General features: G+C 36.6%; 1 protein-coding gene and 2 non-coding genes across 5 annotated transcripts in view; 2 read left to right on the top strand and 1 right to left on the bottom strand.

The window, feature by feature from the left end:
* Positions 1-22,131, top strand: part of RAB6A (RAB6A, member RAS oncogene family) — a 61,865-nt gene that overhangs the window by 32,339 nt on the left and 7,395 nt on the right. For 2 of the 3 annotated variants that reach the window (XM_075546253.1, XM_075546255.1), the window contains exons 3-6: positions 4,244-4,297; positions 6,515-6,620; positions 8,884-8,995; positions 17,295-17,388. In XM_075546253.1, the coding sequence (XP_075402368.1) occupies positions 4,244-4,297; positions 6,515-6,620; positions 8,884-8,995; positions 17,295-17,388 (366 nt within the window). Of the gene's footprint in view, positions 1-4,243; positions 4,298-6,514; positions 6,621-6,686; positions 6,793-8,883; positions 8,996-17,294; positions 17,389-22,131 lie in introns of all 3 variants that reach the window. The other variant, XM_075546254.1, reaches the window with a different exon arrangement.
* Positions 15,114-15,174, bottom strand: LOC142447545 (U7 small nuclear RNA). The gene has a single exon (XR_012784231.1). It is a non-coding gene; the product is annotated as a U7 small nuclear RNA (small nuclear RNA).
* On the top strand, positions 17,882-17,987 carry LOC142447512 (U6 spliceosomal RNA). Its single transcript, XR_012784209.1, has one exon. It is a non-coding gene; the product is annotated as a U6 spliceosomal RNA (small nuclear RNA).

Genomic DNA, 22,131 nt, shown 5'->3' with positions numbered 1-22,131 from the left:
CAGCCATAAAGGGAGAAGAGAATAAGGGTCTTAATCTCGAGAGTTCTGTTAGTTTCCATGAAACTAAGTTTTTTCTTTATGATTTTGAATGTTCTACATTCTTCTTCCATTCTCCCCAAGACTTCCTGAAGTGGTCCTTTTCAGAACAATTGGAGGGGTAGCTGAGCATCATCTAATTCTGGTCTCAGAGTTAAGGAGATTAATATTTGTGTGCACTAACTGTCTCTATGCATATTTTTGTTTCTTTTTTCAATAGGAGACAGAAAGTTTTATTTGATCCTGTTGGGGATAGGAAAAGCCCACAGGAGCACAGGGACCAAATCAGTGAACAGAAGTATGAGGCCGAGGCACATGGGTGCAGGTTAGGGCACCTTCATCTTCTCAGGAGCATCTTTCCAGTGAGGGGGAAGGAGGCGGCAATTCCAAGTGCAGTGAAGGCAGATGTTAGGGATGGCGGAGGGCCCCAACCTGATAATACCACAAATAGGCAGCAACACCAGTCCTTTCCCCTTCGTGGCTCTCGGCTCTCGAAGGAAGTGAGACTAGAAGGCTGGTGTTTTTGATTTTTCATCACTCTATATTCCTCTGCACAGGAAAAGACCAATAATTACATCCTGGATAGCTACTCACAGCTTTTAAGACCTTAGTCATTATTTATCAAAGTAGGATGTAAAACATTGTCTTTGGGGGTTACGGTTTACATAATATTTGAAGGCAACATTTCAATAGTTTACCTAGCCTCCATGGTTCCAGAAAGTCTGTTGTCTGTAAAAATTTGAAAATCTGTTCCATATTTTCCTATTTTAATCAGAATTCATATGGAATCATTAATCAAAATGTGTAGTAATGGTAGCTAGGCATCATCCAGTGCGTCTGGTCTCATTTGTTCATGAAAGCGATTAGCCGTACATTGCATTTCCCCCTACCTTTTCCTTTTCTCCTCCTGGGAGGGAGAATATAATGAGATCCCATGAAACCATGGAACCTTAGTCCATGAGGTATTTGGTTATACTAGCAACTGTTTATTGTTGTAAATATATATGTGAGGTAATACACTTTTGCCTTTACTGTGCTTGACTTCTTTCACTCAGCGTAATTTCTTCAAAAACTATCTGTTTTATAGCTTACAAGAAGACTTCATTTTTCTTACTGGCTATGTAGAATTTCATTGTGTATAAGTAAACTTCTGTATATACTCGAGTATAAGCTGACCAGAATATCAGCCTATACACCTAATTTTACCGCAAACACTGCATTAAAATGTGCTGAAAGACTCGAGTATATACAGTATTATAAGATATGCAAAGATCTAGAGTTAAGAAACCTAAATAGAAGAACATGCTTGGCATTCCTCTAGGTAAAATATTATAATAAAATGTCCAAAGATCTGGGGTTAGGAAACTAGAGAAGAATCACATTTCTAGCCGAACAATTTGAAGAAAAAAATTTAAATCTTGAATATCAATATTGAAAACTTCTGTGGGCAAAACACTGAATGATGCAGAAGCATCAAAAGAAGATGCAAAGAATGCACAGTACTGTATCAAAAAGAATTGGTTCAGATTCGACCATTTCATTAGGTAGCATATGATCGCGAAATAGATTGTGCTGAAGGGGAGAAGCGCAGGCTGCCTTGAAGGTATTGACGGCAAACAAGGTTCCAAGTTGAACTGTGTGAACAATCCCTTGCAGCTCTGATAATGCTAGCTTGTTTGTGGCAAGAAATTGGCCATCTGCGGAAAAAATCAATATTTATGCCCATTTCAGAAAAGGATGTTCCAACAGTATGGAAATTATGAACAGTATCAGCAATATTACACACAAAATTTATTGAGAATATTTCAGAAATGATTGCAGGGAGCTGCCTGAAATTCAAACTGGATTTAGAAGAGGACATGGATGAGGGATATTGTCGCTGATATCAGATGAATCTTGGCTGAAAGCAAAGAATATCAGAAAGATGTTTTTCTTTGTTTCATTCACTATACATGTAATTATATGAATCCTAATAAATTAGGGATAACATTGTGATGAATGGCAGTTCCAAAATGCTTGTGCTCCTGTGGAACCCATGCCAAAAGCAGTCATTTGAACAGAGCGAGGGGGTACTGTGTGGTTTAAAATTAGGAAAGGTGTGTGTCAGGGTTCTATCCTTTCACCATTCTTACTTAATCTATATTCTGAGCAAATAATCCAAGAAGCTGGGCTCTATGAAGAATGCAGCTTGAATAACATTACTTTAGGTTTGAAGAGGAAGTCTCATTAATAACTTAGGTTAGATGACACGACTTTGACTGGTGAAGATCAAAGATTGCAGCCTTTAACATGGATTTTACCTCAATAAAAAGAGAAATCCTCCCAACTGGAAATAAACAGCAACATTAAAAGGAAAAAGTGAAGTTGACAAGGACTTTATACTCAGGGTGCCTACCTTTGACACCTATGGAAGCAGCAGTTAGGATATCAAATATTGCAATATTACTTTTTGACAAATCTGCTAGAAAGCCCTGAGGTCTGCCTGCCCCAAGTCTTAGTGCTCAGATATGGACATGCTTGGTCAAGTAGATGGTCAGCAAAAAATGCTTCTGTGTAGTGATTAGGCTGTAAGGTAGGCGGGAGTGCGAGCTTGATTGGTAGGAGGTAGGTTGAGGGAGAAAAGGATCTCAAGAATGGCTAGTCGGTTTTGCAGAAATGTAAACATGTGATGATTTAACTTCAACTGAAGGAGGAATGAGTAGAGATAGGAGCAGCTTTTCAAAGGGGGTTAAGAGTTTCGTTTTAGATGTTTAGGAGCATCTGTTCATAACTTTGAATTAAGCGAACAAAAACTGTGTTGAGCTGGAACCCTTGTAATGCTTTTTGATTTTTCCCTCTCACGACAACTCTACTCCGGGCCTATGTATAACCAGCTACCTCATTGGATGTCACTCCTTTGGAGGTTTAGTGTTATGGTTTCATAGGACACTTGGTGGTCTACTAGCATGTTTGGTGCGTATCTTCCACCTCATTCATCGCACAACGCTTCAGTTCTTAAAAACTTGCGAGTGGTTATCAATGGCACAATAATTGATCTATTCATTGAGCATTGGAAGGAGAGTCAGGAATTAGGGATTAAAAGAATATATGGTTAGGTGCCTCCATGAACAATTCCTTTTTTTTTTTTGCTATGAGACTAAATGAACTGGATCGTGACTGACTGACATTACCGAACATTTTGACCAACGATTCCAGAGGACAATCCTACTCAAAAGGGAGGAAATGTGAAACAATTTCAAATTTTCATGAATTCTAGATTTTCTGCAATCATGGAGGATGAGTGAACCCTTTAAACAATGATAAAATTTAAACCTTAAACCACATAATCTTTAAACCTTAAACAAAAATATTCCTTGAAGTCTTCTTAAAGCCAAACAAGTAGAGTGTCTGCCTTGACCACTGTGCTCTTTTAAAATCTATTTATATGGGATCAGGTATTTTAATGGGGAAGGAAAAACTCAGAAATGGAGAGAATTTTTGTCTGGCTCAAAGAATGTAATCAATATAACTGAATTATACATATAAAAAGTGTTCAATGGGTGTATATTCTGCTGTGTATGTTCTCAAAAATAGTTGAAAAAGAAAATTAAAAAATCATCTTACTGAAAAAAAAATTATGGTTATATGCAATCTCAAATGTACAGCAAAAGTTATATGGCTGATATTAGGCTAGTTAGTTGGCATCTCTGAATTTCAAATTTCTTATTCCTGTTTTTTATCCTTTGTTAAAAGTTGGGATGATGATGGTTGTCTTGCAGTGATATACAAGGATTGTTTTTGTTATTAGATGTTGTCATAGCGACCATATGTACTAAAATTACAATAATATGTATAACTGCTTTGTCTTCTACACCATCCTCACAATGTTTTTATGTTTGGGCTAATTGTTGCAGCCACTGTGTCGAACCATCTTGAGTCTTAGTCTTTTTCTTTTGTTCTCGTCTTTACCAAGCATGATGTCCTTCTCCAGGGATTGGTCCCTCCAAATAAGATAGGATTAAAGATGGTAATGTAAAGGCCATAGAACAATCACTAACACAAAGTAGGTGTTGAATAGATGGGAAACCATTATGATTAAAAATTTTGTTCTTTCTTACCTTGATATATTTTTGTTTCTTCATACTTAATTTCCATTTTAACCCTAAACTGCTGACCACCATTAAAATATTAATATTTGTTAACATCTTTGTTTTGTTTTCTTTTGCAGGCAACAATTGGCATTGACTTTTTATCAAAAACAATGTACTTGGAAGATCGAACAGTAAGTAATATTTTTAGAGTGCAATTTCCTGTAACACTCAAGTAGAAAACTGATAAAAGCGCTACTTAGTGGTTATCATAGTAAGAAGTAATAAGTAACATTATCAAATTAAGTTTATAGGCTTGTAGGAAAAAAGTTGTTATAGAGTCCAGAGAACATTTTATTTTTGACTTCTTATCTCCAAGTGAAATATAAAGGAGAAAACCAGATTGTTTCCAAATATTGATGACCCTGGTCTTCTTAAACGTATTTTGTCTTCTTGATTTGGGAAAGTGACAGTACATTGGGTAAAGAGATAATTAAAGGTTACTTTCTGTGGGGTGATGAGGCAGTCAGGGTGCAGGGTAGCAATGATGAAACATTACTTTCCTCTAGTTCTTAAATGCTTCCTGTCCCTCCCACCTCCACTATCATGATCCCAGTTCTACCTTTACAAATCTGGCTAGACCAGAGGATGTACATTGGTACAGATAGCATAGCAACTGGAAACACAGGGAATCCAGGACAGGTGACTCCTCTTCAGGACCAGCGGTGAGAGTGGCGATGCCTGGAGGGTAGAGGGAATGTGGGATAGAAAGGGAACTGATTACAAGAATCTATGTATGGCCTCCTCCCTGGAGGATGGACAGCGGAGAAGAAGGTGGAGGGAAGAGACGTTGGACAGCATAACATGACAAGAATAATTATTTATGAATTATGAAGGGTTTATGAGTTGAGGAGTGGTGGGGAGGAACAGGGAAAACGAGCAGCCTATATTAAGGACTCAAGTAGATGGCAAATATTTTGAGAATGATGACAACAAAAGTACATATGTGCTTGACACAATGTATGTATGTATGGATTGTGATAAGAGTTGTACGAGCCCCCAATAGAACGATTTAAAAAGAAAAAAAAAAGGGTTATTTTCTGAAGAAATTATAACTGTTGAAGAACTTTTAATATTATGCTTCAGGAAGATTTCATTTGAATATTACATAGTTTGTGAATTGTTACATATTATTTGCTGGTATACAATGTATACACAGTGTACCAATGTAGACTGTGAATAGAAAGAAGTAACATGTATTTATTGGTTGGCTTTGTAATGATCCCTTTAAATGGCAAAGTAATTTCCATATGCTTTGAAAAATGGCTAGTTCACTACCCATTGCAGATTAAACACACAATATTGAGTTCTGTACCCAAGAAAGATGGCTTTATCTTTTTTTTTTTGCTCTGTGTCTTAGACGTGTGGGTTTTGTTCTTTCATATGTTCTCTTTTGAGTTTTAAATTTAGTATGTTATTTAAAAATTTTTTTAAAGCTGCCAAGTTGCTTTATGGTAAGAGAACGTGATACTTGATTTCAGGTATTTTTTCCTCCTAACGTTGATGAAGTAAAAAATAGTTACTTTGTGGTAGTTAAAAAAAACACCTCTGATTTGATTAATAAAATCCGTATTTTAATATTAAGGAAAAAAAGTAATTACTTCTTGTAGAGTTACTAAAAGATACTTTGTCCAAGAGGCACAAGAGAAGCAGATGGTAAATGGAACATCTCCACAGTCTAAGATTTGGAAGAAAATTAAAAAAACAACAACTATAAAGCATTTTTTTCTTTTGTCATGCATATTTTTTTTAAAAAAAAGATGTTTTATCTTTTTTGGTGAGCTTTGTTGTTCTTATACTCCTACAGTCACTGTGAGTTGGGTTAATGGGGAGAAATGTGTGTGTGGAACAATAAGCAAAGGAGTCAGAGCCCCTATTTCAAAGTGTTCTTGACCTATTTTAGCTTTAGAAAGACTTTCTGAAAAGCATTAATTCCTTTATTCTAATAACTTGGGCTGCTTATTGACATTTACTTATGTTTTTCTCTATTTGAATATCAACTAAGTACTTTTTAAAACCCTCTTGAAGGCATCGAGATTTAAAAAGAGGTTATAGGGAAGAAGAAAAGGAAGACATGTTGTCTATGTGAAATCTTTTCCAATGCCATTTTTCAGTCGTGTCGACTGAGCAAGCAACATTTTAAAATTCTCCTTTTTGAAAAGGAAAATTTTCTGTTATTTTTATTTTTCATGCCTCTTTGGCCTCTTGCATGAACTTCCTTTCTGCCTCCATCCCTCCATCCCCTTCCCTTTTTAAAAGCATGGTTTCTTTTGTTCTTTTTAATATTAAGTTTTGTTTTTGTTTTGGGTTTTGGGTTTTTTTTTTTTTATTTATATTTTCCCATCCCACAGATCAGGCTGCAGCTGTGGGATACTGCGGGTCAGGAACGTTTCCGTAGCCTCATTCCCAGTTACATCCGAGATTCTGCTGCAGCTGTAGTAGTTTACGATATCACAAGTAGGTATTTTGCAATGGGTTGACCTCTCTTATTTTTCTTGCTTGTTTGACTGATTTTGTTGTTAGGTACGATTGCAATTATGGGACACAGCAGGTCAAGAACGGTTCAGGAGCTTGATTCCTAGCTACATTCGTGACTCCACTGTGGCAGTTGTTGTTTATGATATCACAAGTGAGTGGGGGGATTATGCTTTCTTGATTTCTTTAACATTTAGCTTAGCTGCATGCATGTTCTTGTCTTGTGCTTGTTCCTCATATTGGCATGTAAAAATGAGTTTTATAAGAGCAAACTTTATAGATCAGCCAGGTCAGAAATAATTACTTTGGCATCTGTGCCAACACGCTTTATTTCTACTGTGCTAGATTATTTTCTCCCAGAAATTGTTGTTCAAGTTCAATCAGGAATTATCTGAAAATCTTGCTAGTATCCTTTTACCACTAAATCATACCTTCCTTTATTCTAGTAGAAAGAATGTTTCCTTTTTCATTTAACTCGATCTCAGATTTTTCTGAAATAAAACAGTCTGCGTTTACGCCTCTTGCCAAATTTCTCAGAGCCTCTGTTGTGGTTATTAAAAGCTCCCACTAGCTTTTCTCTGCTTCCTGCCATCTTCTTTCTATAGAGGAAGACAGAGAAAACATAATGTACAGTTCTCTATTAATCATTTTCATTTGAATCATGTGGGCTCCATGACTAAGACTGACTAACTTTGTTACTAAGAAATTACGTTTTTGGAGGAAGGGAAAAAATGAGGAGCTGATGCCAGGGGCTCAAGTGGAAAGCAGATGTTTTGAGAATGATGATGGCAACAAATGTGCAAATTGTGCTTGACACAATGGATGTATGTATGTATGGGTTGTGATAAGCATTGCACAAACCCCCAATAAAACCCAAAAAAGAAAAATTATATTTTAATCTCTCACTAAGGAAAAAAGAGATCTAGAGAAAATCTTGTAAGTAATGTTTTCTCTTTTTTATTTTCCAAAGACTGAATAATGCCTTTGTCATTTTAAGTGACTAAATTTTCCATGAAGCTTTAGTGACTGACAGAAAAATGCTCCCTAATTGAACGTGTCCCTAAATTGTCTTATTATTTTATATACATTACACAATATACTTAATAGTCCATAATGTATATTAAAAACCAGGATACTACAGCTTCTGGGAGAAAGACGAGGCTTTCTATTACAATAAAAGGTTTTAGCCTCAGAAACAGGGACAGTTCGACCCTGTCCTACAGGGTCGCTATGAGTGAGTCATCATCAACTTGGTGGCAATGATGTTAAGAACAGCTTTCAGGACGTTAAAAATAAAGGTACTGTTGATTTGAGCTAATGATACTATTACTTTACATTTTTGCATCTATATAAAAGTCAAACCTAGTCAGCAATAATTGCATGACCGAATTAGAAGTTATAAATTTGTCATACAAGTATTTAAAAAACAATTTTTCTGGGTAGGTGCTATATGCAGTCTTTTCTTGCAGCTTCACTTTGGGGTGCTACTTAATTTTTTTTAAGTATGTTCATTGTGCATTGACATGTTTTGCAGCTTTAAAATGTTTGTGCTTACTTTAACTAAAGCAAGTGAAAACTAGAGTATATTTCTGTAAAATTTACACAAATGCGGTTAAAATAATATTAGTAACTTGTTTTGCTTAGCTCCTGTAAAAGCGGAAAAGTACTCTGCTGAGAATCCAACACTAGAAATGGTGGATTTTGTTGTGATTGTGGTGACCTAAGCTAACGAACCTCAAGTTAAAGTGATCACAAACTAAGGAAGCAGTGCAAACAGAGTGGTGTTCGAAGCTATTTGAGGTCTTTATAAAATTTCTTGATGTGTTGGAACTTACTGGCTGACATACTTCTGGAGATGCTTTCTTTGTCATGTTTGGTTTGTGTGAGTGATCAATCAAAAAAGCATTTTGGCAATGTAACACCATCTTATCTGCCATGACTGTCCTTACCTTACAAAAGATTTTTTCTTTTGCTTTCAAGTACATACTATATTGCACTCATTTGATCATGTCGAAAACGTAAATAAATTATAAAAGGAACACTGAGATTATTTTTCCCTTGTGATTTCTTTAGATCACTGGCAGTTGTAATCAGATAAAATGGAATTATATTGCAGGCACATTAAAAGTGAGGTCCTAATGTGCCAGAACCCTTCCAACTTCCTGGGCTCTCTTTTTGGTGTTGGGTTCCGTCACTTAAGGAATTTTCAGTAGCACTAATCTCTGTGTCCACCCTTCTGTACCAGATGTTAACTCATTCCAGCAAACTACAAAATGGATTGATGATGTCAGAACAGAAAGAGGAAGTGATGTTATCATCATGTTAGTAGGCAATAAAACAGATCTTGCTGACAAAAGGTATGGAGGGTTTGGGGTTGTTTGTTTTCGGGGGGGTGGTGGGGGAGGTATATGTTATGTATACTGTATTATTTCTTTATTAGTCAATCTGTTAACTTTTGTCACTAATTTGAAAGAAAGCTTGTCTAATACTTAACTTACACCTCCTCTATTTCTTCATTGAAGAAGCCTGAAATATATATTAAATCCAGTGAGTTTTGTTTTATCTAAACCTATTTGCATGCAACTCAAGTGCAAAACTGTTTAGTTACAAAACGGGTCATTATAAATCCTTTAAAAATTCAGAATATTTATCAGGCTTGAGATAAACAAAGAAAAATGTCTTACACAACAAATTCCATCATTAAAAATTGTTCAGAATGATTAAATATAAACATTCTGCTTGGTAGTCTTTCTATAAACATTTAGTGGTATTAAGTCTTTTTTATTTTTTTATGGTTCAGCCCGACGGTGTAGTTGAACTGAATAGCTTGATTGTGATACTTTAGTTAAACAAGAAAGGCCATATTCAAGTCACAGGATGTAAACTGTATTAGCACTCGCTGTAGAAGCCATAAGCATGCATATCTGCTGTCAGTGTTCTTAAGTAACAGTTATTTTTATCTCCTTTAAGGAATCAGTCTAAGCGCTGCTCTGGCACACACAGCTTACAGTTCTCCTGTGGGGGCATTAAAACATCGTCATTGTGTTCCGTAACCATGGTTCCAAAGAAAGTCAGTGATACCAGCACAGCAGTAAAGCTAAGAGGAAAACTGGGAACCATGACAAAGTTAAAGGCATCATTGTGAAATTTGAAATCGGTTGCTGCTTGACTGATTAGGTGGCTGAATCAACATGGCCATCCACATTGTTGATATTTGGAGATGGGGGAAGATGGAAATACGTGATTCAAGCAGCTAATGTGGTGAAAGGTGTGAAGCGTTAGCCACCAAAGAAAAGAACTCAGACCATAGAAGAGGTTGAAAAGTTATTGTTAATTTGGGTAAATCAGTAACAATTCGATGGCGATAGCATATCCAAGACAATGATATGCAAGAAGGAAGAAGGCTAAAAGCCTTCCTAGTGATTTAAAGTCCTGGAAAAATGAATTGATGAATGTAATTTTGGGACTCTTAGAACCAATTATTTGGTTTCCCATTATTTCTTACGGGAAAAGTAAATTCAGTTCTTGAACATTTTGTTGTTCAAACACAAATTTGGAACAAATTGTGTTCAACAACTGAGGTATCACTATACTATGAAAAACTATATCCTAACAAAATAAATTCAGACAAAAGCAAATTTCTAAAAACATACTACCTATCTAACACAGCCCAAATTAGAAATTTTTAGAAGTGATAAAATCGCTCCCAACAGCAACAAAAAACAAACAGGCCCAGACCGCCTCAATAAAGGATTCTACTAAACATTGCAAGAAGAGCTAAGACTGATGTTACCAAAACTATTCCAGAATATAGAAAATGATAGAATAGTCCCAAATTCCATTTATGGAACATGTATAACCCTGATAACCACTAAAAAAGAAAATTATAAACCGATATCCCTCATGAATACAGATACAAAAATCCTCAACCAAAATTTAACAAGTCGAATTCAGTACTGTATCCCCTCAAACACCATGACTAAGTGTGACTTATACAACCTATATAAGAATGGTTCGATAATACAAATTCAATCAACATAATAATCTACCACATAAAGCAAAAGAAAAGTACCATATGATAATGAAATGCATTTGAGAAATCTAGCACCCTTTCTTGATTGAAAACTCTCAGCAAAATAAAAATAAAAGGGAAACATCCCTAAACATAATTAAAAGCATATACTTAAAACCAACAACCAACATTTTTCTCAACAGAGAATGGCAATATTCTTCTTGAAAATAGGAACCAAAAAAGGATGTCCTTTATCATCATTCTCATTCAGTATTGTTCAAAAAGCCCTAGTCAGAGCATAAGGTAAGAAAGGGGAGTAAAAGCCATCCAAATTGCTAATGAAGAAGTGTAACAACCCCGATATGAAGATAATATGAACCAATACATAGGATATTTCAGAGACTATAAGAAACTCCTAAAACTAAATGAAAATATTTTGTAAAGTGGCACAGTACCAGATCATGTCAAAGCAATTCCTTTACACTAATGAAAAAATCTATAAAGGAAATCAGAAAAATAATACCAGTTACAATAGCCACCCAAAAGATGAACTACTTAGAAATAAATCTAACTAGGGACATAAAAGACATATAAAGCAAACTATAAAACCCCACTACTATAAGTAACCAAAGGAGATAGGGAAACTTTTAACATTGTGGAACTATCAGTAATAACTAATTAATAAATATAATTCAGTCCCAACCCAAATTCCATCAGTATTCTTCATATGTGTGTGAGGGAGTATATTTCTACATACCTATTTATATTAATGTAGTTAGATATAATAGCCAATACAGGGTGCAACGTTACATAGACATTTTGGCTGTGAACACCCTGAACAACTCAGTCACTGCTTGAGGTCTTTGGACTCTAGTTCTCAGGGAACATCTAGGTCAATTGGCATAAACACAATGATTTATTTACTACTTTGCTTAGTAGAAACTGGGATCTTAAAAGCTTATGAGCAGCCATCTTAAGATACAATTATCGATCTCTTCCCCTTCAGAGAAAAAGAGAATGAAAAACCCCCAAAGTTTCAAGTCAGAAGAATTAATGGACCACCTAAACCACAGGCTCCACTAGCCTGAGATCAATAAAGAACTAGATGGTACCTGTTACCACTCCTGACTACTATAACTGGGATCACAGTAGAAAGTCCTGAACAGAGTGGGAGGAAAACGTAGACCAAAATTCAAAGTCATGAATAGGAACAGACTTGGTTGTTTTGATAGAGACTGGTGGGATGACTTTTACACACTCTTCAATCCTGGAACGGAACTACTCCTGGATATAACTTCTCAGCATAAAAACTAGGCTTTTATAGTGAACAGTCCACCTGCGAGGAACATGTTCCTCAGAATTTAATTCTGTATGTTTAAGGGGGTGGGGTGTGGATGTGCAGGAAAGATAGGCAATTGAAACGGGGGATATGGGATAAGTGCCACTACATTGAGAAGATTGCAAGTAATATCGTCATGAAACAAGTGTATATACATTGTTGAAACTAATTTGCTCTGTAAGCTTTCCCTCAGACCATAGTAAAATGTTCTAAAATGGGTATAATGAAGGCCAGACCCTTTAAGTGCTTTTTCTGAATGAGATTAGAGAGTTTGAGCCAAGGAGTAGCCTACTCTAACATGCTTTTCTTTCCTTTCTTTTTTTAAAAATCATTTTATCGGGGGCTCCTACAATTCTTACCACAGTCTATATATCCATCCACTGTGTCAAGCACATTTGTACATTTGTTGCCATCATTATTCTCAAAACATTTTCTTTCTACTTGAATCCTTGGTATCATCACCTCTCTCCCTGCCCCTCTTCCCTCCCTCACCCTTGATAATTTATAAATTATTATTTTTTATCATGTCTTACACTGTCCAATGTCTCCTTTCACCCACTTTTCTATTGTCTGTCCCTCAGGGAGGGGCTTGTATGGAGATCTTTGTGATAGGTTTTCCCCTTTCTACCCCACCTTCACTCCATCCTTCCGATATTGCCACTGTCACCACTGGTCCTGAAGGGATCATCCATCCTGGATTCCCTGTGTTTCCAGTTCCTATCTATACCAGTGTACATCCTCTGGTCCAGCTGGATTTGTAAGGATAGAATTGGGATCATTATAGTGGGGTGAAGGAAGCATTAAAGAACTAGAGGAAAGTTGGATGTTTTGACGGTGCTACACTGCACCCTGACTTGCTCATCTCATCCCCGTGGTCCTTCTGTAAGGGTATGTCCAATTGCCTACAGATGAGCTTTGGGTCCGTTCTCTGCACTCCCCTTCATTAACAATGATAAGATTTTTGTTCTTTAATGCCTCATACCTGATCCCATCACCATCTCATGATTACACAGGCTGGTGTGCTTCTTCCATGTGGCTTTGTTGCTTCTCAGCTAGATGGCCACTTATTTATCTTAAAGCTTTTAAGACCACAGACGCTATATCTTTTGATAGCTGGACACCATCAGCTTTCTTCACCACATATCTTTATGCACCTGCTTTGTCTTCATTGTCAGGAAGGTGAGCATCATGGAATGCCAGTTTAATAGAACAAAGTGTTCTTGCATTGAGTGGGTACTTGAGTGGAGGCCCAATGTTTGACATGCTTTTCATGCTTCGCTGTTTGATTTATTGAAAGTAAAGTTAATAGATAGAAGCAGGGTGACAAATGAGGTAGCTAATATAGACTACATTTCAGGTTTCAAAAGATTTGGACTAGTATGATGAATGACAGCTGTGTGAAATCCAGATATAATTTAGAAGATAGCCCTATCAGCATATTCTGATGGACAAAAGGTGGGGTGTGAGAGAAAGAGGAATGAAGAGTGACACCCATATTTTTAGCCAGAGTACTTGTCACTAACAGATGGAAGAAAATGCATAAAGAACTGGTTTGGGAAGGAACATCCCGATCTCAGTTTTGGCCTTGGTAAGTGTAGAAAGAACATGAGCTATCTAGGTAAAGATGCCAGGTAGGCAGTTGGTTATGTAAGTCTGGAGCTCAGAAGAGAGGTCTAGGTTACATGGATGAAAAGGTGCCATCAGCTTAGATAGGATATTTAAACCATTGAGACTGGATGAGATCTCCACAGGAATGATTATAGCTAAAGTGGTCCAAGCCGTACATTATCAAACATCCCCCATTTGGAATCGTGTTTCTTATTTTCAACATGACTGGCCGTTGGGAGCCTTATACTTGTGGGAGTCTATTCTGTGCATTGCAGGATGTTTGTAGCATCCCTGACCCCTAGCAATAGGGCCCTTCCCTGCCTCACCAAGGTATGACAACCTTACATTTCTCTCAGCATTACCAACGTGCAAGAGTTGTAAGGGTCAAAATTGCCCCTTGGTGAGAATCACTGATTTAGGGGTTAAAGGAAACGAGCAAATAGTAAATAAATAAAAAAGGTAAAATTCACTATGAAGATAGGAAAACTGGTTACCCTGGTAAGGCAAGAATGAATTAATGATATTTCCCCCCCACCTCATGACATGTTTTAGCATTAAAAATTTTTAATATTTTTTATCTCAATTAACAGAAAAGACCTAAACCAGGAGTAAGGATCTCAGATTGCTATCTTTAAATACCATTTCACTCTGAAAGGAACCAGGCTTACTTAAGAAATAGCCACTTTGAAATCTGAGATAAAATATCTGGTTTATGTTATCATGACTATAAAACAAGGAAGTTATTAAAACTGAGATTGTGATAGACTCAGGGCCAAATCAAAGCAGCTCTGGTGACTAAAAACAAAATATTTGAGAATTAGTTATTAACTAATTTGTTTGAATTCACAATCATAATATCCAGCATTTAATTCCATCCCCCACTTCATATGGGTACCAAATAGTTGAGAGCAAGTTTCTGGTCAAAAAAATATTTCATTTGTTTTTTGTTTTGTTTTGTTTTTAACATTTTATTAGGGGCTCATACAACTCTTATCACAATCCATACATATACATACATCAATTGTATAAAGCACATCTGTGCATTCTTTGCCCTAATCATTTTCAAAGCATTTGCTCTCCACTTAAGCCCTTTGCATCAGGTCCTCTTTTTTTTCCCCCTCCCTCCCCGCTCCCTCCTCCCTCATAAGCCCTTGATAATTTATAAATTATTATTTTGTCATATCTTGCCCTATCCGGCATCTCCCTTCACCCCCATTTCTGTTGTCTGTTCCCCAGGGAGGATGTCACATGTAGATCCTTGTAATCGGTTCCCTCTTTCCAACCCACTCTCCCTCTCCTCCCAGTATTGCCCCTCACACCCCCCTTGTCCTGAAGGTATCATCCACCCTGGATTCCCTGTGACTCCATCTCCTATATCCACCAGTGTACAACCTCTGCTCTATCCAGACTTGCTTTTAAAAACATTATTGGAATGATTGTCAAAACCTGAATAAAATGTGTAAACTAATAAAAATATATCCATGTTAATATCTGTTTTTTTTTTTTTCTGGTATGTGGGGGTTTTCCAGGAAAACCAGAAAACCTGCTAGACAAATTCTAAAAGAGCTGTAACACTTCTGGTTTTGGTTTTAATAGAATGCACACTGCTTGAGTATTTAGGGTACAGGGTTACAGGTTGGCAGCTTACTCTTAAATTTTAAAAATATATGTGTGAAAAAATTGTTTAATATGTGTATATACATATATACATTACAGAGAGAAGATGAAAGGTTAAAGTAAATGTGAAAAGTTCACAGAGAGCTATGTAAGTGAGTGCCCATTTCTGTGAAGGATGCATTGCTAGAATATCATCTTGGGAAAAAGAAATTGGAATTGTAATTTGATACACAGGTAGAGTTTGGGAGTAAAGTAGTTTCTCTATATCGTAGGTCCCCAATTTATTTGCCCTGCCATCCCTTTTCAGAAGAAAAATTACTCAGTATCCGCCTGGCAATGTTAAACTTGTACTATGGCCCATAATGTAGGCAAAAGTATAGGTTTCTGATTTTGCAGCCATCAGTTGTTCCAGTACTCTCTCAGGGGACGGTACACTCTCTTTAGGATACACTGCTATATACTAACTGAAGTGGAGGCATAATATATGGGCACATGTATTGAGTTGGAACAGTGGATAAATGTGGTGGGTGCTTGTAGAAGTTATGTTCCATTACTTTAGTTTTCTCAGTGTTGTGGAAGCTTGGTTTGTCAGCTGGCAAGTTGAAAACACACACACATATATAGAATACCTAGGGTCCAGCTACCAAACCCCAAACAAATACCAACTCACTGTAATCAAGTCGATTCGACTCTTAGTGACCCTATAGGACATAGTAGAATTGCCTCTTTGAGTTTCTGAGATTTAATTTTTACGAGAGCAGACATTCTCATTTTTTCCCATTTGAACAGCTAAATGTGTAACACACTATGGCACCAGGGTGCCTTCCTGGGCCAGTCAGACCTAAGGAATATAGCCTTGTACTCGAAGAGCTCACACTTTGAAGCACACTGCTCATTATAATGCATCACAAGATTCCTCATAAAAATACTATTATGTACCAAGAAGCTTAAAAATACATAAGTCTTTGATTTGTAGTTTTAGAGCTGCAGGAAATCCAACCCAAAGAAATGGTCCACAGTGTACAAGTATTGGACACAAGGTGTTTATAACAACGTTATCCACAGTATAAAACATTTAAAGAGCATGTGAGGATGATTCCATAATTTATTCATATAACATATACATTTTACATTTATAGTAACAAATCAACACATTGTACAACAATAAAAATAACTTCACATAAAACTTTGAATCACAAGGGTAATTGTTTATGACCCAGTACTAAAAATGCAGGCTATTTATAGTTTTTAAATTAAAAAATTTAAGGATGAGCTCAGCAAATAAATAAAAGATGCCTTACAAGGCATAGATTTTACACTGTGTCAGTAGATCCCCCTGTGATTCAGGCTGGACCTTACCTGGTTTTCAATATTTTCTGTATTTTTGGTGTATTGTTTTCTTCATTTTTTTATTTGTTCATCTTGGAGTTTATCTCAGAAGTGTTGTGTGAATGGAGGTCACCCCCTTGAAGCTGTGTTACGTGCTTTTTTGTTTTTCGTCATATGAAACCAGAATTGAATCCATAGGGAAAGCAAGTAGAACAAGGGGCTTGGGGGGAGGTGGGTAATGTGTGGGGGGGGGGAGACGATGTCAAGGAGTCCATGTAGAAAAAGATTGCTTAGAAACTGATTGTGGTAGTAATTGTATAATTCTACTTGACATGATTGAAATATGGAATGATATATGTATTCATTCCCAACTTTTTAAAACTTACAAAAAGAATAATGATAAAACTGAAACACTGTCAAATGGAAGGATTTGAAAGACATGCTGAGTGAAGTTAATCATTCTCAAAAGGATAAGTATTGTATGAGACCATTGTTTTAAAAGAAAAAAATCAAGAAAAAGGTTTTTCATACTAAAAGAAATAGACATTGATATCCTTCAGTGGTGGATGGACAAGTGTGGGGGAAAGGAAAGCAATAAGCTGGAAGGTAGACAGGTGAAGAAGAAGCTAAATTAACTTTTAAACATGATTTGCTTTGTAGTCACCGATATCAACAAAAGTTATTTTCAGAACTTTGCTTATGGTTTTTGCAATATTGTTTCAAAAATAGAATGTATATTTGTTTTCTACAGGCAAGTGTCAATTGAAGAGGGAGAGAGGAAAGCCAAAGAGCTCAATGTCATGTTTATCGAAACTAGTGCAAAAGCAGGATATAATGTAAAGCAGGTAAGTTGCTTTGAGTATGGATTGAGGTTATTAAAAAACATTTTAAAATGCTGTGTGAAATTATTTCAGAAACATTCTCTAATGTTTCATCTAGTTGGTTACAGCAAGCTTCATGAGCTAGCAAATATTTTCATTGAAAAACATACCAATGTACTCGTTTTTAGCAAAAGAAAAAGTTTGCTAACTTTTCCAATTATACTCAAGAAAACAGTATTGTTTTGATTGCAAGACTGTGGTTGCAAAGTTTTGAACCCACTGTACTTTTCAATTAAATGGTGATTTTTCCTTATTTCATACTCCGATGATAAAACTGATGAAGCAAAGTTAGTAGTTGCTATTAAGAATGATGCTTTCTTGGTTTTGATGTGAAAGTACATTCACAATTTTTATTTCTTAATAAACTGCTGGTCATATAGCACTGTGTATAAGGGGGTATTTGTTGAGGATCAGAGACATACGGGAAGAACCATACATTATCTTTTTTTTTCCTACAGTGCGTTTTAGGCAGCATACACATTAAAACTGGAATGAAACAGAGACACTTAGCATGGCCCCTGTGCAAGGATGACATGCACATTTGTGAAGCACTCCACATTTTTTGATGGTCTGAAATGTAAATCACCTGCCTGGTGTACAATATATAAATCGTAAAAAATAAAACATAATGAAGAAATTGAGATGCATCCTTTGATGCAAGCATACAAATTTTAAATACAGGAAAACAAAAATTGGCTTCAACTCACCCAGCAACTCCATGGGATAAAGCTTGGGTCAGGGCATGATTTTTTTCTCTATAATCTCATCTAGTATAGCCAACATTTTTTATGCATGTTTCTTCATAGCTACATGTTATAAAGAGTAGTAGTCCCAGACAAAAGATTTACAGAGCAATATATCTATATATTTTCTTTTTTTTTTTCCCTTTTTTTTTTCGGGATCTGCCTATCTATATATTTTCATTGTAGTGATCAGCATCGGGTTTTCACTTCAAAATAAAATCCTTGTAGCTGAAAAAGTATAGCTTAATTTAAAAAATCTATATTTTCATCTTTACTACTTTATTCCTTCCCCTTCCTTGTCTTAAATCATGTGCAATTAATCTAGGTGGTTGTTGTGTCCTCCTTATAGTGTATTATTTAATGATTTGCATTTTTACTCATGCTGTTTCCTATTCTTGAAATATTCTGTTTTGCTGTTCTATCCTGGTTAGTTCCTAGCCCTCCTTTTAGTTTGAGGTTAGATGGCAGCTCTTCAGAAACATGCTTAACAATCTCCATACCACTTCTAGGTGTGATAAGCGACTTCCCTCAGTTTTCTCAGCTCCCTCTGAAACCACTGTCAGAGTTTACCAAATAACATTGGAATTAATTTCTAGAACCTAGCACTGTCTATGGAGTCACAAAGAATTTGAATACAAATTATATTACCTGCTCTTTTAGGACAAAGGGCTCAAATAAAATGTAAGTATCTAGAAAATAATGATGGCAACATGTACATATATGCTTGATACAATTGATATATGGATTGCTATAAGTGCTTATAAGAGCCCCCAATAAAATGATCTTTTTAAAAATATATACAGGGGATAAACAATCTGGAGGAGAAAACAATGGTACTGACAGCCCTGGGGGCACATGGGAGAGGGGGAGCAGGGGGAAGGGAAGTGGCTATTAACAACCCCCCACAGACAAGGGAACAACAATTGATCTAAAATCGATGGCGAGGAGGGTGTAGGAGGCCTGGTAGGGCTTGATTAAGGGCAATGTAACTGAGAAGAACTACTGAAACCCAAATGAAGGCTGAACATGATAGTGGGACAAAAGGAAATAGAGGAAGGAACTAGGAGGCAACAGGCATTTAGAAAGGTCTAAATACAGGCAGGTATATATATAAGTATATTTATATTTGATGATGGGGAAATAGATCTATGTGCATATATTTATAGGTTTAGTATTAAGGTAGCACATAGCCATTGGACCTCTACTCAAGTACTCCTTCAATGCATGAATACTTCGTTCTATTAAACTGGCATTCCATGATGCTCACCTTCCCGACACAATTGCTGAAGAAAAAGCCTAAGCAAATGTGAAGAAAGCTGATGGTGCCCAGCTATCAAAAGATAAAGCGTCTGGGGTCTTAAAGAATTGAAGGTAAACAAGTGGCCATCTGGCTGAGAAGCAAAAATGCCCACATGGAAGAAACATACCAGCATGGGTGACCACGAGGTGTCAAAGGGATCAGGTATCAGGCATCAAAGAACAAAATATCATATTGTGAATGAGGAGGAATGCAGAGTAGAGACCCAAAGCCCGTCTGTAGGCAACTGGACATCCCGGGGAGGAGATGAGCCAGTCAGAGTGCAGTATAGAATCGATGACACAACTTTCCTCTAGTTCTTTAATGTCTCCCCTCACTCCCGACTATCATGATCCCAATTCTACCTTACAGATCTGGCTAGACCAGAGGATGTACACTGGTACAGATAAGAAATGGAAACACAGGGAATCCAGGACAGATAAACTCCTCGGGACCAATAATGAAAGTAGGGGACGGGATGGGGAAGGTGGGGTAGAAAGGGGCAACTGATCACGATTTACATATAACCTCTTCCCTGCGAGGCGGACAACAGGAAAGTAGGCAAAGGGAGACATCGTAAGACATGGCAAGCTAATTTATGAATTATCAAGGGTTAATGAAGGAGGGAGGGTGGAGGAGGCAGGGTGGGGGTGTGGGGGAATGAGCTGATACTAAGGGTTCAAGTAGAAAACAAATGTTTTGAGAATGATGATGGCAACAAATGTGCAAATGTGCTTGACCCAGTGGATGTATGTATGGATTGTGATAGAGTTGTATGAGCCCCAATAAAATGATTTAAAACAAAAACAAAGGCGAATAAAACAAACTGGCAAATTAAAGTAAATAAATAAAAACAAAAAACTTATATTAGCTTTTAACTGTAAAAAACATACGGACAAGACTCTAGGCCCTACAGCAGGGCATAAATGCACTACCAAATATAATGAAAAACACACAACAGAAGGTAAAATTATGGGAACTACTAAAAATAAGACAATTGTGTTCATCAGAATATTTTACCTAAAGAATGAAGAAAAACCCAGACTAGGAAATAATTTTGGTAATGACACACCAGTCAAGGAACTAAATCTCTAAAATCTAAAGAAAATTTTGACCAAGCACATGAAAACTTCAGAACTCAACAAGAAAAGGACAACCTAATTAAATATTCCAGAGAACATGAGTGTCACCACAGAAGACATTAGGGCAGCTAACAAATGTTAAGAGAAATGCTCTCGATCACTAGCCACCTGAGATAGAAACTTACTCCATAATTGATAATACAGTTCAGAAAACTAACAAATATTGTAGACAAACTTTGAAAAATCGGAACCCACATCCATTGCTGTTGGAAAAGTAAAACAATACAGCATACCTTGCTGGCGGAACAATAAGGCAATAAAGTGGGATGACACTTCCTGAAACCATTCTGGTTTTTTTTTTAATTAAAAAGAACTATATTGTAGACATTAGGATCTATGATGATATAATGGTTATGCACTGAGCTGCTACCCACAAGGTCAATAGTTCCAATCCTCCAGGATACATACGAGGCTTTCCGCTCCAATAAATCGTTACAGTCTTCGGACTCACAGGGGTACTTTTACCCTGTTCTATAGGGTCTCTGTGAATCTGAGTCAACTCAATGGTAGTGAGTTTGGATTTTTGATTTTTATATACTAGGAATTAGTGAGCAAAATATATTAGTATTGGCTAATTTGAGTTTAATATCATGGTTTAGTCTGCTGCAATGACTAGAGGAATGTCATGGCAAGCATTGTCAGAAAGAACATCTTACGATCTATCCTCAAGATCCTTACTCCTACAAAGAAGACTCAATACAAGTGTGTTAGGTTGGGTTCTCTAGAGAAGCAAAACTGATGGCCTGTGTGTGTATAGTTGTTTATATCAAGAAATGGCTTACACAATTTTAGAAGTAGGTCAGTCCAGTCCAGTTCAAGTCCATAGGCTGGAATGCTTCTCTGATTAATGTAGTAATAGGATATGGCAAAACAGGATGCAGAAATTACCAAGTCAGCCAAATAAATCCAAAATCATCAGTCCACAGATAACTCCTTGGATTGGCAGGTGACACTAGAGATCAATAAACCAGACCCAAGACCAGAGCCAACAGAAGATGAAGAAGCAAAGAGTCTCTTCTGCTCAGGGTCTGTCTCTTATCCCAAAGGCCATACTCACAAGGAAATGTCATCAGGGTGAGACCTGATTGATAAGACTCCACCTCACCTTCATGCAAGTATGTTTATATAAACTAACCATCACAACTATTATTCAGGTTTACACACCAATCACTAAGGTTAATGTGAAATTGAATAATTCTACCCACTTGTTCTGTCTGGAATGGACTCAAATGTACAATGAAGATGCATTGATGATTACTAATGATTAGAATGCAAAAGTTGGAAACAAGAAGAAGGATCAATAGTATTAAAAAATATGACCTTGGAAATAGAAATGACACTGGCAATCATGTGGTAGAATTTTGTAAGACCAACCACTTAGTGCAGATTACTTTTTTTTTTAGCAATATAAAAGATGACTTCTCCAGATAGAATCAGATCAATACTTTTTGTTAAAAGAGAGCATAGAAGAACTCAAGAGCAACGTTAAAAATAAAAAAAGCCAGGGCTGACTGGATTAAACTAG

The sequence above is a fragment of the Tenrec ecaudatus genome, chromosome 4 (assembly GCF_050624435.1).
Source record: "Tenrec ecaudatus isolate mTenEca1 chromosome 4, mTenEca1.hap1, whole genome shotgun sequence".
In the NCBI taxonomy this organism is placed as follows: domain Eukaryota; kingdom Metazoa; phylum Chordata; class Mammalia; order Afrosoricida; family Tenrecidae; genus Tenrec; species Tenrec ecaudatus.
This window is presented reverse-complemented; position numbering and strand designations above follow the sequence as displayed.